At 39.6% G+C, this 18,918-nt stretch overlaps 1 protein-coding gene across 12 annotated transcripts in view; it reads right to left on the reverse strand.

Annotated features, from left to right (window-relative positions):
- Window positions 1–18,918, reverse strand: part of TEX11 (testis expressed 11) — a 36,321-nt gene that overhangs the window by 3,950 nt on the left and 13,453 nt on the right. For 7 of the 12 annotated variants that reach the window (XM_054075667.1, XM_054075670.1, XM_054075662.1 and 4 more), the window contains 16 exons: window positions 18,431–18,582; window positions 17,900–17,985; window positions 17,198–17,335; window positions 16,335–16,437; window positions 15,118–15,242; window positions 14,242–14,327; window positions 13,562–13,615; window positions 12,818–12,858; window positions 12,418–12,504; window positions 10,911–10,981; window positions 10,255–10,371; window positions 9,306–9,378; window positions 8,307–8,456; window positions 7,314–7,422; window positions 6,200–6,320; window positions 5,117–5,281 (listed from right to left, as the gene is read on the reverse strand). In XM_054075667.1, the coding sequence (XP_053931642.1) occupies window positions 5,117–5,281; window positions 6,200–6,320; window positions 7,314–7,422; window positions 8,307–8,456; window positions 9,306–9,378; window positions 10,255–10,371; window positions 10,911–10,981; window positions 12,418–12,504; window positions 12,818–12,858; window positions 13,562–13,615; window positions 14,242–14,327; window positions 15,118–15,242; window positions 16,335–16,437; window positions 17,198–17,335; window positions 17,900–17,985; window positions 18,431–18,582 (1,678 nt within the window). Of the gene's footprint in view, window positions 1–2,835; window positions 3,007–3,802; window positions 4,139–5,116; window positions 5,337–6,199; window positions 6,321–7,313; window positions 7,423–8,306; window positions 8,457–9,305; window positions 9,379–10,254; window positions 10,372–10,910; window positions 10,982–12,417; window positions 12,505–12,817; window positions 12,859–13,561; window positions 13,616–14,241; window positions 14,328–15,117; window positions 15,243–16,334; window positions 16,438–17,197; window positions 17,336–17,899; window positions 17,986–18,430; window positions 18,583–18,918 lie in introns of those variants that run through there. The other 5 variants (XR_008451474.1, XR_008451473.1, XM_054075664.1 and 2 more) reach the window with 4 other exon arrangements.

Here is an 18,918-nt window from a genome sequence, read left to right on the forward strand (position 1 = left end):
GCCCTTGTTGGGACCACACTTGGCTCACCACAGGGGTGATGATGGTATTTCCTCCCTTAGTTCTAGTGCACTACTTGGAAAAAGCTTCTGCACAATCCTCTAATGAGCTTCACCCCTCTTCCAATTACCTTGATTCCTGATTACTGTGATCACTTCAGTTCTAAATGTGAGTTGCCAGACCAGCCCCTCTTCCTTCCTGCCTCCAGAACATTAACAACAGCAGAGCTCTTCTCAAATTGGATGGCAGGAGGTAGCCCAAGGTGCACCCCAAGTGCAAAGCTGCTGAAACGCCAGTGCTCCTACAGTCAGCACCTCTGAGGAGGCAAAAGGGCTCCAAGGCTCAGCAGATTCAGCTCTATCTTCTCTGCCCTGTACAGAAGCCACATTCCTAGTGGTAAAAATGGTGAAAACACCCTTTCCCTGGAGCCATTCTCCAAGTCACATTATGTTTCCCTTGTGCCTCTGGAGTGTTCCTGTTCCCCAGGCAGTTAAGAAATTATCAGATTAGGAAAAGAAAGACAGGGCATAAAACACAGGCCGGGGAAAGGGGCTAAATTTGTCAACTACTGCCCTAGAGGGTACATTTGTGTCCTCAGAAGCAAGGAGGAACTCTGCAGTTACAGGGCAAGTGTCCAGCTAACCCTGTAACCTCCACAGTGGTGTGTAAATCAGAACCTGCGGCTGCGATGCCACCCTCTGGCTCAGGCTGTTAACATCTCGGGATTAGCGCACAGACTCTAAGCGGAAACAAAACAGAGATCAATAGAAGATTGGGAAGGAATGAGCAGCACTGATTCCCCCTCCCCCAGGTTAGCTGCTGCTGGCTTAAAAAGATTTAGATCCCAGTTATCCTAGCTGGGCTACTGAACTATAAAGCAACATTTAACCTAGTAAAATAAACATTGGACCAGCCTGCATCTACACAAGCAAACTCCATGCACAAACACCTGCAAAGCAGAGTGATTGCACAAAACTACCTATTGGGAATGGTCACTGGAAATCCAGCTAATTAAGGTCTGACTCAACCAGGAGAGGAATTCTTGCTCCATTTAAAACCTACGGTAAATACTAAGCCTGGAACAAAATATAAAGTACAGAAATGTGCAGAGAAGAGGTGAGAACTATCAGCAGAGTCTGTAACTGATCTGACCTGAGACTCCTTAATGAAGTCTGTAGCTTAAAAGAAATCAAACCGAGTATGTCCCAGGAAAAAATTCAAACAATTCTGGCTGCAGGCATTTAACGCTTGCTGCCTTCTATGGCTGTGCATAATAACCTGCTACATTTACTCTGGGCAAACATGACCTTCTCATCTGGTACAGTGTGTCACCTTTACCTGTTTACATATTTGTTTACATATTTGTGCAAGTCAGAACCGAGACCAATAATTAAACCCAGCCCGGCAGGCACCAAGGAGCTACTACAGGCAGCAATGGATACCTTTGACTCTGTGACATCGTCTACATTAATGCAATGCAGCAAACATCTCCAAAACTCTGACTCTGAAAGAATTTTCTGTTGCATTTGCGGCCTGGCTTTTTATGGGTTCAAAGGTGTTTCATAGTTTAACAAGAGAGCCCATTGTGCATTAAAGATCTGAAAGCAGTGGCTTGCAGAGATCCGAATTAGACTTATTAAACTGAACACATTCAGCAGAGAATCCTCCTGTGTGCGTCTTAGGAGCCGTCTGCATCAGGCAGCCTGGATGATTTGCCTGAGTACCATAAACAGAATGCCACTGGAGTTCAGTAGAAGTGGCTTCCACTGCTTATACCACCTCAGCCTGAAGAATTAAGGCCCTGTGGTAGACCTCGGGAATAAGAACACACACATAACCTCCAGCTGAACATAATTATTTTTGCTTGCAACTTTGCATCCTGCTTGACTATTTCCACAATGGTACCTTCCCATTTCTACCAATGCATAGTTCTATCTTGCTGAGCATGAAGAGGAACAAGACAATTAACAACACACTCTCTAGCAGGGGCACAGCGCAGGGAGCACCAGACTCAGCTGTAGCATCCACTATCTTGCTGTCACAAGCACCAGACCCTACAAACTTCCCAATACTTCCCTGGTTGCCCCCTTCAATGTAATTCACTCCTTTAGCCCTCCCAGTCTCACACCATTACCCAGAAGCTGACAGTAACCTGTGCAGTACTGAAAAGCAACCAGTACAATGCAGTCCTGCTCGACGTTGCTAAAAATGCCATGCTGGCTCACGTGCCTGTATGTGCCTGCCTTCAGGAAATGACCCTGCACAACAGACATGAAGATGTAGCAGCTACACTAAAGGCAGGTTTCTATCCTCAGCTGTAGGACACAAAGTGGTGCCTGGCGCACACAAAAAGCAGAAATCACTAAGATTTGCTTTACTCTGACACTGAAAAGAAGACAAGACATGGAGCATTTTACAGAGACTGCAATGCAGTTACCTTTTTTAATTACTTCTTGGCCCTGACCACTGCACTACACACACTACTTAAGCTCTTATTCCAGAGCGTGTCAGGCTTTCAGAACGGACTATGACCAAAGCCATTTCTTCTTCTCTATAGCCACTATCCTACTGTTAGTGGCCCTGTCCTCTGCCTGAAGAGGTTTAATAATCTAGTCCTAAGGAAAATATATTTTTAAATTTTAAAACCAAAATTAAGTAAGTATTAATCTCAAACCAGGTGATCTTAGAGCTGAAGGATACAGCTGTCCATCAGCCCTGCCTTATGTGTCATGTTCGTAAAGAATAAGCAGCAAAGCACTTTCAGCTCTCTGGTAAGCAAACCAGAGCGTTCCCCAGGGCGCCTGGAGTGCACTGTTGCTCCCTCCTGCTGCAGTCACCTTTATTTCCTTCCAGAGAAGGGCGGCACACATTGGAAGATGCATGGCCTCGTGCTCGTATGCAGGCAGAATGCAACCACAATCTGTCCCCCAGAGTCAGGACACCAGGAAGCGTCATGGAACACATCCATGGTACAGTACCGAAGGCCGTGTTTATTCTGACTTCTGAACCTGCCAGTGAAACAGCAACAGTTGCACCGAACTGTGTTTTTTAATTCCACTTCTCCATGCTCCTCACAACCCACAGTGAATTTCAGGTGGGAGATACCTCTTCAATCCAGCTGCCATAGGATCCATCCACTTACCAGCCTGTTGTTATGTGAATTTGGGAGGATTTCATGCTGAACTGCATCTCTCAACTTCAAGAGGTAACCCTGAGAGGTGTCCCAACTCAAAAGGAGATCACTGCTGTGCAGCCAGCTGCTATGGAGGGAGAGCTCTATGGGCCCTGATGGCTGCAGATAATTATAGTATAAAGTGGTTGATTTGTAGTCAGGTTTTCTGCTGTGTTCATGCAGCTTCAGCTGTTTATCAGCCCAGTCTCCAGCCAAACCGGTTTCTTGGGGTTTGGTGCCGAGTTCTCACTGGTAGCCTCACACAATAGGATTAACTCTGTTTAGGCCTGCTTGCTGAGTATCCACGTGGACCAAAGCTCAGCTCATTCAAACAGGAGAAGTGCACCATCACAGCAGTCCATAAACAGCCACAGCTTTAGCTTTTCCTGGGAGCTAACCGGTACCTGCTCTTTTTTATTCTAACTAAATTGTGAAGCTGGCAAACAGCTCATGAATTCTTGTCCATACTGAAATGGACTGAAAACTAAACAATCTGATAAATATTTATGTAGAAAGGCAGTAATGACATCCAGAGGAGATGCCTGGTCTTGGAATACTTTTATTTTCCTCATTGCCACTTTCTACTAAAATCAGGTATTTAAACTAAACTGTTACACAACAGCAGATGCATCTCATGTAAAAGTTAAGTATTTATTTCTAACTGTTGTACAGCTCCAGAGAATGAAAACTACTTCCTAGAGGAAAACAATTACATTTATTCAATAAACACTTCCTAAAAAGTACATAACTTAGTTGCCAACAAGAAGGGGATTCTGGTTTCTTTTCCACTGCTCACATGACCCCATGCCTGCACAGTACTAACGGCCTCTTTCATTCAGCAGAACGCCTCCAAGAGAGACTGCTGTCCTCCTTTAGTGCAGTTGTAGCTTTCATTATTCTTCTACGTTTGGAAGAAACCCTTTTGCTCTGTCCAGTTTGTCCAGAACCTCACTATAAAGACCAATCATCTGGAGAATATAAGCATCACAGTTGTCAACAAGGACTGACAAGAGTTGTATCATTCAACTAGATAATACAACAAAGCAACAGGGAAAAGGAGCAAGGGAACAGGTGGGAGACTTACACCGGCTTCTACACCTAAAATCTTCAGATTAAAGACTTTTACATAGATTAACTACAGTGGTTTAAGAAAAAAATAATTAAACTGGTACAACCTAACAAAGGTGGTTTTATTTATACTGACACACAGCATAGTTTGTAGCTGAATCCTCCATCAGTGAATAAACGTATCTGCAGAATCACAGAGCAGCTGGGGTTGGAAGGGAGCGACCTCAATTCTTACTGCCTTAACTGATGTACTTAAAATGGTACAAAAGTTGCAACCAGCTCTTAATCGCCCAGCTCATGTGTAGGAGAATGAATGATGACTGCATACACCAGCCAGGCTGCACTCTTTTGCAATCAAGGTATGGGCATCAGCCAAAAAATATAGAGAGAAGCTTACTCATGACACAGTAAGAAAAAGTGTCACTGCTTTCGACAGAGGTACTAGCCCTCAGCAAGTGGCTAAGCTACACTTGAAAAGATGAGCTTTAACGATTTTATTCACATCAGCTTAAACCCTATTTATAAGACTCCAGGTTATACTAGAAACTCAGCTTGAAAGTATTCATACAACAGCTGATTTAAGTAAACTGGGACAGAAACTTGATTTGGTGAAAGCAGGCCAAGTAGAAAAGGGTTCTCCCATGGCCACAAATAGTCAGAAGTTTATCTCCCATCCAGTAAAAGGACACTACATTATTCTTTTTACTGTCTATGGAAACTTTTCTCCCCTTTGAAAAAAATCTTTCAGCATCAAGCTCCTTCAAAGTATTTAGGTACCACGCTTCTCCAGAAACTCTTTAAAGATTATCTGTAGTGGTTTCTCAACTTCAGGCCAGACATGCAATTCCACATCCTCAAATCAATCTGCTTACACTTACGTGGCCTTCGTAGCTTTTCTTCAGAGATCCTAACTGATTGAGGAAACGCATTCCTAATCCACACCACTGCTCAGCTTCTTTATATTTACCAACGGTATACTGAAATATTCCTGTATTCCAGGCTCTTGTCATTAACCAAAGGACTTCAGTCTCTGGATAAGCATCCTGAAGTAGCAAACAACGAACAGCGGCTCATCAGAAAACAGACTCCCCATTAAACCTGACAAGTCAAGAGCACATTAGTTTAGTTTTAGAGTGGGGAAACAGTGGTAGGTTATTTTCTCCTAAGCGAAGGACAATTCTGTAAGAGCCATCCTGTACACACATTCTTTATAACACTTTTATAAAAGAAAAGACATTCAAATCCTGATTAAAGGAACAGCCATGCAGTGGAGTGAGGCTATGAAGCATACCATTGCTTTCATTAGTCCTGAACAGGAATACTCCTTAACTGTTTTTTACCTAAGAAATTCTAAGCAGAAATGTCCAACTTCCTTAGTACTTAGCCTTCACTGTGCAACATTGTGTTTAAGGCCTGGAAGGAGCAGCGGAAATGCTTACTCCAAGAAAGAGTCTACCCTCCGTATACCTGAACCAAGACATGTGGTGCCACAAGTACTGACAGCACAGGAATCTAGTTCCAGGTCATTTGGAAAACATACTAACATACTACATTCCCAAATACATTTTAACAAAACAGAGCGACTGGTATTCAAATTTTAGCCCACTTAAAACTGATCTGATCTGCATTTTAAAAAACTTATTCAGCATAAGAATGCAGAAAGCAAGAGGAGGAAAGACATGTTCTAGCTCAAGATGCTTCTACAACAGGCACTGAAAATTTGGCCTTAAATGACTCAAAAAAGCCCTTAGAAAATCCAGAGAAATTCATAATTCAGTCATAAGTATCCAAGAGGCATTTCTTTTGAGGTAATTTTGGTGTATCTTTCACTGAAGAAGTCTTAGCTGCCTCACATATAACAGTACACAATGCTCCGTCCACTGATCTTTCTCAGTTTGATGAGAATTATTTTAAAATTTGCTCAGGACCATCTCCCAGTCTCGTTTTCCTGTTCAACTTACTGTGCTGCTGACCACACTCAGACCATCTTCAAAGTAGCCCCACACCTCCTGCAGTACACAGGCATCCAAGTCTGTTACTCCAGTCGGCAAAGAAAGATTAATCAAACTATGTAAGCATTTGCTGAGGATTGAAACGGAGCAAAAGAAGAAACATTAAATAATATCACCTGCACAAACAGCTACATTTTAGTATCAGTAGCACAGTAACTTATGTCTCTATGATTGTCAGACACATCCACCTTGGTGATTACTACACTCACATTCTTATAGCAGTAACACACATTTTTCCAGTACCAGATGTCCTTCATACAAACTATACAAAAAGGGAGCCAAGAGCAGCAAGTACTTCATTATTGTCATTGCTGGGCTCTACAGTAACACAGAAGGAAAGAAATATTTTCCAGGGCACTACACTGACAGTGAGGAAAAAGTACCTTTTCTAACCTCACCAACAAGAACTAAGTAGACAGCACCCTCACAAAATCAGTAACAAATACACTATTTCCAAACACAGGTCTGTATCTCTCAGTGTGATGTGAGAACGGTTATATTATCCATTGTCTTAGCCCAAGGGTTACTGCAAGGAACTTGGAAAGATGGGAAAAAATCTACTATGGAATACAAGTGAGAGAGAAGGACACATCAAATTGTTTTTCCAATTCCATAAGGTACAGCTGTTAGCCAGTTATCCAGCGAAATAGATCACACAGGTACTATGGCATCTTATCACTAACTTACAACTCACGGCTTTCTTCTCAGCCCTTAATTTCTCTTTGCTTCATTGTCTTCAAAATACCTAGTTCAGTGCTGCAGGGTAACAATTAAAATGAACACCTTTGTCACATGAAACAGACAGAGACCTCTTGTGGATCCAATTTTAATTTTCCTTTCTCAGTTGAAATTGGAAACACGGCCTTTTCAGAAAATACGCCAAGTAAACATATTGCAGCTAACACATCTATTAGACAGTCATCCTTGAGAGGTATATTGGTTGGCCAGCAAGAAGTGGAACCTTGCACATAAGCTAAAATCCACTTTTATCAAATTGCAAGCTTTACTCCCCATCTGCATTTCCAGTCACAGGCTCATGGCAAAACTATGCGATAACACTAACCTAAATTTCACAGCATCAATGACAGGCTGCTTTCTGTGAATGTTTAGTGCACTCTTGAGAGCTTTCTTACACAGCACAGGATACCGAGCTGGAGATTCCATTGCTAATGCTTAAAAGCAAAAGAAAATAAAGAAGAAGAAAATTACTGGAGCCAGACTTTAATCTCATTGATGACTAAAATGAACTATAGCATGTTGCCAGCTTCCTTGTGATGAACAACTAAAGAGATTTGCTCAATGCCTGGGCTGGTCAGAAGCTAGTGCTTCTCTGCTACTTTCTTACTGTACACGTCACCAATGAGGAATACAAGGCAGACCACAGTAGATTCTGTAATTTCCAGATACTCTCACAGTCATTTACTTCTGGTGCAGTAACCCAAAAGTACTAGAGGGGGTGGTCTAAAGTGAAGAGTATTGTTTTGTTTGTCTTCTTCAACACAAAGATCTGGATGGAAAAATTAGGCAGGAGCAGGATGTCAGTATGGTGTTTCCAAGCCCAGGTGTGTACTCCCTCAAGACAAGGGAGATGAGTAGGTGTTGTGCAGTCCTGCAGATTTCCCTTCAAAGATTTGTCACAGTAAATCTATCTTCCTTGGATTGTACTCTAGATTCTCAAGGAAGCATGACTAGACCTTTGTGATCAAAGCAGGGTACAGTACAGCAAAGTGTTATTCACGAATTGTAAATACAGCTTGTAAGAGTTTATCTGAATAATCTTTTCCAGACTCGCAACCCATACAAACATCTCAGGGTCCAGAAATGGAAAGATGTCCAAAATTTCTGGTTCATAATACAGTATTTCAAAACAGACATCTCCTAATGTTGCTGAGATCCCAAGCATCTTTACTTCAGGACAAAACACATATGGTTCGACCCATTTTCTGCAGGCTGCACAATAAATAACAATTCTGGTCACCCCAAATGATCAATAAAGAGCAACAAAAGCTGTTTTTCATTACTTGAAGAACTATGAAAGTAAAAATGCAGTCCTTACATGCAATGATTTCAAGTGTTTTGACCTCTATTTGTGGTTGCTCCCAGACTGACTCCATAAAGTTGTGGAGTGTTGGATCATTCAGTTTGGATCTTGCTTCAAATTCATAAAGCAGCAACAATGTGTCTGTTGGGTCTTTAGCAAAATCTCCTACAGAAGAGACACAACTGCACATAGGCAATGTTCCATTTTCTTAAAGCCACATGGTGTACCATACAGTATAAATTTGGCTTCCAACAGGCTGGAAAACCATTAAGGTACTCAGGTTTAACAGTAAAGCAAGTGTAAGCAGACTCGGACAGAAACCTCCGATATCCAAAGCACAACCCCACCAACCACCACACCTTGAAGTCTAAGTTTCTTATGACATTTTTAATGCATCTTAAAATGGAAACTCCACAGAATCCCGAACCTACAACTAAAATGAAAGTAGACCACAGGCCAGACAAGGAACGCTGAATGGAATTTTTCTACCAATATACTACAAAAGAGGTGAAGCACGCATCCTCTAGGCTAACAGCCACTCAGCATCTCAGCTGTCAAGTGAAAGCACACCCATCTCCAGTAATACCTGATCTAAATTGACACAGACTAGTCAGGGAACAGAGGATGGGTTTGGGCACTTCAAAGTATGTAGTGGGCCTTTCTGTATTCTGAAATGCCTTAGATGGGAAGAGGCTAGTAAAACTTTAAAACAGCGTAAAAGCGACTCCATCTAGAGCAAAAAGCTTGGAGTTTCTTTACATTTAAGCCAGTACAGTCAACTCAACTTCACTCTGAAAGACTGTTACAGGCTTCGCAGCACATGTACAATAAAAAGTCTGCAATGAGATACAAAAAACAGTAGTTGGGCTTTGCCAATTCTTTTATCATACTGCCATATATCTGCTTCAACACCCTTCAGCTGAGACAGCAATTCCACACGCCCTGTATTTTTCATGAATATGGTGACTAAGTCTAAGAGTTACGTGTGCTGAACAGGCACACTTTGTGGCTTACCTGTAAATTTCAGAACCTTCCATACCTCCTTGCATGTCTGGAGATGTTGAAGGGCCTGAGTCAAAAGCTCCGCCTATTTTATAAAATTTAAGGAGTTATTTTTGTCATAGCTTTAAAAGTAAAAGGAACATACATGCCAGAACTAGTGGGATCTTTATTCTAACTATAAAATAAATTAAAAACCAGCCTAATTGGTACATCATCTACACCAGTTACTGGTTTGGGTTTTTTTTCCTCTCTCTTTTTCAAAGACTTCCACATCTCAGACAAAGCCTCTTCACAATGAACATTCCATTGGTCTAGAACGAATCATATTCCTATGGGACATAATTTATTTTAGCTCCCAAGCATAAATAGTGCTATTCAGACTGGCAAACCACCAAATCCCACATCACAAATTGCTGTGCATCGCTCTCCACAAAAGTAAATTTCTACCACAATCACTGAACAGCAGACTTCCGTACTTCCTTCACAACTGCTGTACATTTCCCTTAATCTTCTTACCGCAGTAAGTACAACATGACAAAAAAGGATGCATGCATAAAAAAAACAAAAAAAAAATGAGCTTTATCACCACCATACAGGTAACTATTTTCAGCAAAAGCATAATCCTAAAGATGCAGCAATCATCTGCCTGATCAACCAACATTTAGCAGCAGACTCCCCTACATAATACATAAGGTGGTCTGAAATTCGTCTAAGAAAAGTTACTGTCATGACCCTTTGCTGATATAAATCTGTTCAAATTCACTGAAACCAACAGAACTAATTTAAAGAAATCCAACATTTGGAAAGCATGAGGTGCGTTGATTCTAATTAACTAAGAAAGGTTCCCATGCCAGCATTCTCAATATCCTGTTTTGATCGAAAAACACTAAGACTTCAAAATCAAAAGGAAAAAAATGCTACCCTGACACATACAGAATCGGTGAACAGAGCAACACCCTACCTGTTCAGAAGGTTTTACTTGTTGTCTTCCCATTTCCAGATCAACTGCAGCTGCCATTAACAGGCACGTCCTCTGAGCAATCAGAACAGCTTTGTCAGAAGGACAAAACTGGGACAACTGACACCAAAAATAGGAAAAGGTAATGAGAATTCTGTCCATATAAAGGAATTTGCTCATGAACAGATGATTGCTCAGTCTCCTTTATGTCGCTTTTAGTAATCAGTCGTGAAAAGTATATAATCATATTGCATTTTTACTTGTACCATTACACAAGAAGATTTATTTAAATATGAAGTCTAAAGCAGTGTTGGCATACCCTCTCTGCTAACATACAAAACTGGTGTTGTTGGTAGAAGTTCTGCATGGAGATGAGGACTTGCGTACTTAATATGTTTGTACTAATGATCCAGTTTCTAAACTTCAGCCATTTATTTTAGAAATTTCTCATTGAAGTCTCAGTTTCTTATGATATTTTAAAGCAACAGAATGTGAAGTACGACAACAATGCCTACATTTTTACTTACAAGTCAATCTCCTCCTAACAAAAGTGCTCTATCTTCAGAGCATGCAAGCATGTTTCCAAGGAGATACCCAATGCATGGATTTAAATTCTAACAGAATGACAGATGACAATATTCCTCAATCAGAGTACATACCTTGAAAGACAGCAGAAAAAAATCCCTCATCTTTTCTGGGCAGCTGTTGAACTGCACAGCCAAGTTCCAAGCTAGCAAGACATGAAAAAAGAAGACTTGAATAAAATTCTTCAATGTTATGCATATGCCCATCTAATCTCTAGTAACAGGCAGTTCACATTCTACAATTCAATTTCTTAAACAAATTACCATCAACAGTTCATTTGACAACAGCAAGAATATTAGTTATTAGCGATTTGTTAAAATAATATATTTGTGACTTCAAATTTTGTATTAATAATTTCATTATAACCAAGTATCCACTCTATCACAGACTCTTCCCACAACGGCATGAATTGGAAGAAGCCCTTTTGTACATTAGGAAACAAAACCAGTAGCTGAAAAAAAGTGTTGAACAGGACAAATTAAAGAAAGAAAAAAACCCACAACATTTTGAAATATTGCCCATTTTACCTCAGCAGGGTCAACAGCAATTAACCAAATGATTCTGATTAGTAAATGGATGAGCCATCTAAAGACAGTCAAATGATTTATTAATGAGAATGTGACCTAATTATGTGTTTAGATCTCACAGTGACTTTTCAGATTCTAACTTCTTGTAGTTTATTTCTGTAGCCTCCAAACTGTTTGTTCCGTGAGTGAGAATGCTGCCCTGGAAAGGTCATGGTCACTACAGATTCAATTCACACTTGAGTTATTATATTTGACCTTTGCTGCATCTCTCACTCTTTTGCTACTCTTTTTTGGAGCACAGCTATGTTGTGAGGATACGTACAAAAGTTTATGAAGGCAAATGTCTGCTATTATTTTCAACTATTTAATCTCCTGTATGCTCTAGTAGAAACAAAAATCTGAAAAAAATGATTCAATCTGTTACTCTACACTTATATTTTTATCTATAGACAGCAAATGCACCAACTCCTTTACCAAAGCAGTGTAACGAAGACTACTAAGTAAGGATCTAGAGATATGCTATGGATAGCTTTTACCACAGCTTCATGGGAGCTGCCTTTCCCATGAGGAACCACTTTATGTATGATGACATTTGCTGGTTAGATTGCACATCCGGCAGTTCACGGCAAACTCCAGGACTGCTTATTCAAGGGACTAATGAAAACTGCATATCTAAGTGGTAGAGGTATTTGCCTGATATGAGATTTTACTTCTGTAACAGAGTCTTGGTAGTGAAGGGACAACTAAGAGAAAAATGAACCCTGAAGAGTTGTATCATGGACACACACAACATTCCTGTGGTGAAGGGAATAACACAACAGCTACCCTATCACAGGCCTTGTGTTAGTATTTGTCTTGATAGCTGACTTAAAACATGACCCATATCAGATAGTTTCAGAAGACAGAAAATACAGCAGGAGAATTTCTAGACTACTTAAGACCAAAGGTGACAAATTTACAAATCTAATACATCTTTAAACACTTCTTTCTTCCTTACGGTCTGGTTAAGTGGAGGTGGAGGGGATTCAGTTTAGATATTGAGAGTGCGACCTACCAACTTTTCTAAACCAGTGAGCTTCAAGGATCCTCGCGTCCCCTGTAAATTTCTCTTCTGTGAAAGACTCAGCAAGCCTCTTGTGAGCTGCAGAAAACGTGTGGTTCAATACACAAATAACACTTTCTAAACAGAATAAAAACATTTCCAAGTCTAATAACCACAGTACAGAACAGCTTTCAAAACTCACAGATAATCTTTGATAAAGAGTTATTCCCACAACCTAAATGAATAGGCTTGATCAGAGAAGCTTATGAAAAACATCAAAAGGTGCCTCAAAGAGCATTTTAGAAAACGTATAATGAGGAGACTAAACATTTGGTTGGTATGGACCTAATCATATCATAAAATGTTCACAGATGGAAGAACTACAGAAAATGTAAATAAAACAAAAGCATACCCAAGGCCAAGTATGTAAGCATTGAACCGATATCTTCATCTCTGTAACGGAGGAAAAATTAAGTTTAGAAAATATTTTAACTTTCTTACACACTATTTATATTGGAATACAACATCTCTGTAGTTATGGATATAATCATCCTTCCCCCAACAAACATCTCGGGCATTGGAAATTTATAGCATTTGAAAATGCGGAAGGAGTATTGAAGGCCTGCAAAAAGTTTTATTGATCTGCAGGAACAGTAGAAGTACAGCAGGGGATTTTCTCAGTTGTTGGGGCTGCAAGTTAAACTTCAAACCCTATTGACACTAAGATGTTTCCCTGACAGCTGAAATCCAGCAGTACAGTCTTCCTACTTCAAAGCCAACACACCACTTGTGAAGTGGCTCATCTTCAGCAAGGGAAGTTCTCACTCAGAACCTCTGTAAGATATCACATCCTATTGTCAAAGTTAAAGAGGTTAAGAGCTCACATTCCCCAACAAAAATACCTGACAGTCCAACACATTAATATAGAGCAAGGCAAAGAACAAATATTTAAAGGAAAAGTTACACAAGTAGAAAAGATGTTCCCATGCGATGTCATAAGGTCAAGTTGGGAACTCATCTAGGTGGACTTCTTACTAGCAAAAAACCTAAATCTTAATTATTCTATAAGAAAATAAGCTCAGCAAGAAAATATTACACCACTTGTAATACCCACAACATATACAAACCATGAAAATGGTTTTGCAAATGGACTCACCTTTTCTCTTCGCTTTCTGACATAATCTTTGACAGCATAAGACGAACCAAACACCTAAATATGAGACAAACAAGCAATGAAGAAACAAGATTTTTCTTTTCCAACAGTGTACTTTGCCCTAATTTTCTAGAAAGGATCCCACTTTTCTTCCTTATGCTGTCAGACTGCAGAACTCACAGAATTTGGAGTGTCAAACCGAGAATAAGATTACACTGTTTCCCACCCTACCGCCTCATTTTGTATATCACTGTTAAGTCATGTAATAGTAAATGTATTTTCACAAAAGCTTTAAGCAAATACTGGAATAAATACATGAGTCTCAGAACGTTTGTTTTTATAAACATGATGGAATATTTCAATAAGAAGATACCGTCTCATCAGAGGATACAAACTGGTATTTTCACCAAATGTATTGTTGCACTCTTCAGAGCTGCTGTTGTTCACCTGTTCAAACCACAATATAACCATACAATTCAGAGCAACTAATACGGTTTGTTGGGAGAGACTTGGAACATCTGTAGATACTAGGAGATCAGGTTTGAGGTACTTATGCAGCACCAAAAAGACTGCTAACTCATCTTTTATCTACTCAGTTTTCCACCTTCCTCAATGTAACAGATTCTCTTTGGAAAATAAACAAGAAAACCTTCTCTTTCCTTGTAAATACATTGAATTCTCACTTTAAAGCTGCAAATAATTGTCGGCAGTCTTGTAAATGTGCAGACAAATATTCCAAAGCTTTGATAGCCACAACTTGCTGTTCATTCTGAAAAGAAATTAAAGCATGTTTGTATACACTGTGCTACCTCAGTTACCACAAAAAAAAAAAAAAAAAAAAAACCAAACCATAGAAAAAAACAAATCAACAGCACATTCCAAAACTCTGCGCAGTCTATGAGCAGGAAAAAGAACAAAGGAGACTGCACAAAAGAGCCTCAGAATCAAGAGAAAACCATAAGGAGAGATCATATGATTCCATGCACAGAGAGCCTATGGCAAGAACAGCATCAGTACAGACCGGCAAGGCTTTCATGCCTGCAGTGCTAGGAACAAAGCCCTAACAGGCAACCAAAAGCCTCTTCTAATTATGCCAATGTAATCAGCCAGTTCAGATATCACTCAAGCCACCAATCAAGAGGCAAACAGGAGGGACAAAAGTCACTTCACAGACTTTCATTGCTAATTTGCTTGTATTTTGCACACAGGTTCTCCTTAGCACATCAAAGGTCAAATCCCAGATGCAGGAAAAGAGGTAACATGTTGCTAAGGAAAATTTTACAGAAATACACCACGTTATTTCCAGACACCAACATTTATAACACATAAACCTTTATTCTCCTGAAGAAGTATTAAAAAATAAGATTTCTTTATATATGAAATCAATATCTACTTTGCATTACACAACACGTTTGTGTGACACCTTGGTCATGGAAGCACGAAATACTTAAGAAATGCATGAAACACAAAGAAATATTAAAAGCAGGGCGGGGTACAGAAGTAACAGCTGTCCTGCTTGTATCAATAAAGCAAAGTAAAAGCAACATTATCTGCTCTACCTCTAAAGCAATCTGGGCAGCTAAACTCAGGAGGTTGGTGCCTGTATTTTCATCCAGTCTCAGCTTGTCTTCACATTGAGATGACTTTTCCGCTAGCTTCCCCATTTCGATAACTGCTTCCACAGCTGAAATATACATAGGTGAAAGTGATATTTTTTTTTAGAAGCAACTGGCAGGTGGAAAGTTCTACTGTTTTAATGAGGCTTTAGAAACAACTTTAAAAAATTATAGCCTTTCACAGTATGAAAAACCAAGACAAAAAAACCTGACCATACCAGCGCTTCTCCACAATTATGCATTTCCTCCTAGAGAGTTGCCAAAAGGACTTCCAAGCTACTAATCTAAGGAAACAAGGATGCCATACAAACGAAACTCTATCTCATATCCTAAATTTTACTCTGCTAAATAACTGTTTGTCACCAAAGACAGAAGACTTTCGCTGATACATTGCCTGGGCATGATTCCAAGCTCCCACATCTTGGCTTATACTAAGCATGCTGCTACTTTTATGTTCAAACTGTGCTGTGGTTCCCACTCTGCATTATGTGAAAAAATTACACTGTCATTAAAAAGATGTATAGAGAACAATTAATTGGCATAGAACTCACCAGAAAATAAGCTCTGCATGTTACTCTGTATTCTAAGTAAGTACAGACTGTAGTTCTCAATTTTCATTACTTGACCTAAGATCCTTATTAAAATACGAAATTGCAGAACGCATTACAAGGAAGAAAGAGTCTACAGAGAAATGTCCTCTTAGTAATTCATGTATTTTCTGGTAACTTCAGGCTCCACTTGTCCAGAGAAATTAAGAACAGTAACAATTGTTCCTTTAAGGTTCATTTAGCTCAGTATCCTTTTCTTATATTGTATATGCAATATAAAAGAATATTAGAAACAGTAAATGTACGATTCTCACCCTGGGATGCTACTATAGTTTATGCCCATGAGGAAATTAGAGACTTCCTAGCCAGGAGCTCCATTCCAACAATATCAGATACGGCAATGGAGTCTACATCTTGCATATTGTGTATTAAAAGCATCCCACTCCAACAGTTTAAATCTCCAACCTGACAGTTTCAATGACTTTATAGGCCCTTCTTCCAGCTACCCTCTACTGTGTTTTTCTCAAGATGCACAGTCCAAGTCTGCTCAGGATTTACTAATATATTGGCACTTCTGCTCCCTGTAGTGGGACTTTATCTTTCAAGTTCTACCTTTATCAGTGTCCTTCTCCATCACTGCAATCTTATAGACACTGAATTTAGTAAAGATGCTGCTTGGATCACACCTCTCTGCTTCTTTAACTGCCTCTTTAGCCTATTCACAGAGGACATAAAAGGAAATCAGCATAGTAACATCTTGAAATTGGTAATAAAATTTGCAATAGAAGAGAACTAAAAACATATACAAACTGTTTAATGGTTATATTGTTGGTATTTATAGCATTACTCAAGAAGTTTTGTTTAGCAACATCTTCCCTGGAAAGAAAAGCAAAATTAGGAGGAGCAGAAGACAGCACCAAAGGCTGATGATGACCAGACTGAGGAAAAAGCCAATTCCTGAAAATTACAGTTACAGAATCAGAAAGTAAGAGAAGCCCTGAGAATGCTGAAAAATTAAACGCCCTTCTGTCACTTTGTACTGTGAAGATGAACACCCCCAAACCAGAAGGCCTGGACAGAAGGAGATGCACTTCTCTGCAATGTGAGAGCTAACACATTGCTGCGGGAAGTCCTAATGAGACACGTCAAATGCTTTTCCTGCCAAGGCTCATCTCTCCTGAAGAGAAGAGGACCTCTAATCTGAGAGGAAACCTGATATAGAAAGACAAGGTCATACAACCGGTGGACTCTTTCCCCCGTTAGAACAACAGGTGATATAAGAGGCACCTAAGAGGCAGCTAAGATGATGGACAATGTCTCTCTGCCAGATGATGCAAGATAAGCAAAGACAATTACCCCCTCAAAGCAAAAGAGGTACATAAGAAGATGTAAATTAAGTCACAATGGAATACCTAAAAAAATAAAAACAATGCAAATAAATAGATAAGTATACGCATACATTTTATATAATATACCTTGTCAACTTGTTTCAGATGAAGATAGCAAGAAGCCATGTTCCTCTGCAGCTTAGCCAAGTTCTGATCTATCTGCCCAGGTGTGTAGAAGCTGGCAGAATAATTGTACCAGTGAAGAGCTTCAGAATAGCTTTTTGCCTAAGAAATTTAAAAAAAAAAAAAAAAAAGCAAAAAACAAACACACCCTTATTCTGGTGATTAAATTCCTATGTTTTCCCAAATTAAAAAAAAAAGGCATAGGAAATGAAAGATTTAGATAACCAAGTACTTTCTAATGTAACCTTTCCCCTCGAAGAGCGATGCACATCGCAAATACTATGCACAAGGAGTAGCAGCTTAAAGTAACAACTGACAGCCAGAGGATAAGAACTGTAAAATAAACAACTCAATGTAAAGAATATTTTCAGGTTTTTGTACCCTTCCCATAACAGAACCAAGATGATGGGCTCTACAGGTTCCTTGGCTGATCAATTCTGGCTATACGTTCCCATGTACAAACCTTGAGATGAGACTACCTGAAACTTAATGTTGTCATAGTAAATAGCACCCAGCTGGATGAACACAAAAGTAGTGCCAGTGAAACGGGGATCTTAGTAACAACTTGCACTCTCACCAAAAACAGACATACCACGGAATTCACAAAAAAAAGCAGACCCTGATTTTCACTGAGACAAATAAGAACACTACTGTTTGGTCCCAAACCTCATAATGTTTGGCAGCTCTGTCCCACAAAATGATGTGCAGCTTGTTCAAGGCTTCAGGCAACAGCTGTTTCCCAGTATAATGACCTGAGATGATAATGCAAATCATCACTTTACAAGAATTTCAAGAAGCACACTGATAAGCACCTCAGAACTATCTGAGAAAGACTGTCCAACAGCCCATAACAAAAACCACTGACACAGATATCGTTTCAGCCAGGACCCAGTATTTAATTTACTGCTTATGAAAAAAACAAACCCCAAGCCCAAACAGGACCAAGTATTAATATTATACAGAACTTCTGATAAATGTTTCTAATCCCACATGCATCAGTCACACACAGCCTACAATAAGGAGGAATTGTTCTAGCAAGTGAACTTTATCATGACTGCCATTCATTACAGAAGTTAAGAGCTGCCATGCAAATGAAACATAAGAGAAAACAGACACAAATACTAAGAAAGATGAGAATAAACAAAAAAAAGTGAAAATCCAGTTTTCAGTAAAGAGCAACAAAAGATATATACAGACCTATAATAATTTCTTCAATCTTTTGCTTAGCAAGCAGCTCCCTCTTATTCTGCAACAGGAACTCAATGTGCAGCAGAGTAATTTTTCCAAGGTCAGGTGAAGACTGAAATCGTTCAGGAACGGATTTCAGAAAATCAAAACCAACTGATTCCCTATTCACAGAGATGCATTTTTAAGAGGCTGTACAAGAAGAGCGGTTAATTTCCCATTCTAAAGAATAACATTCACACCATACAGTATATGTCTCTCATTGATACCACTGCCACACAAATCACACTGGCAGAGCAGCTCAAGGTATGAATTTACTGCAGTTCATCCATTCAGCAGTAATGCCTATTAGCACATCCTTGTTCCACAGTATTCACAAGAGAGTGAATTCAAAATGAAAGAATAAGAATTTACTGCAAGATAGAAGCATTTACAAAAGTAATAATGACATGGCATTCAACAGCGTGAAATATCATGCTTCAACTTATTTCGCTGTAACT

The sequence above is a fragment of the Cuculus canorus genome, chromosome 10, assembly GCF_017976375.1.
Source record: "Cuculus canorus isolate bCucCan1 chromosome 10, bCucCan1.pri, whole genome shotgun sequence".
NCBI classification, from domain to species: Eukaryota; Metazoa; Chordata; class Aves; order Cuculiformes; family Cuculidae; genus Cuculus; species Cuculus canorus.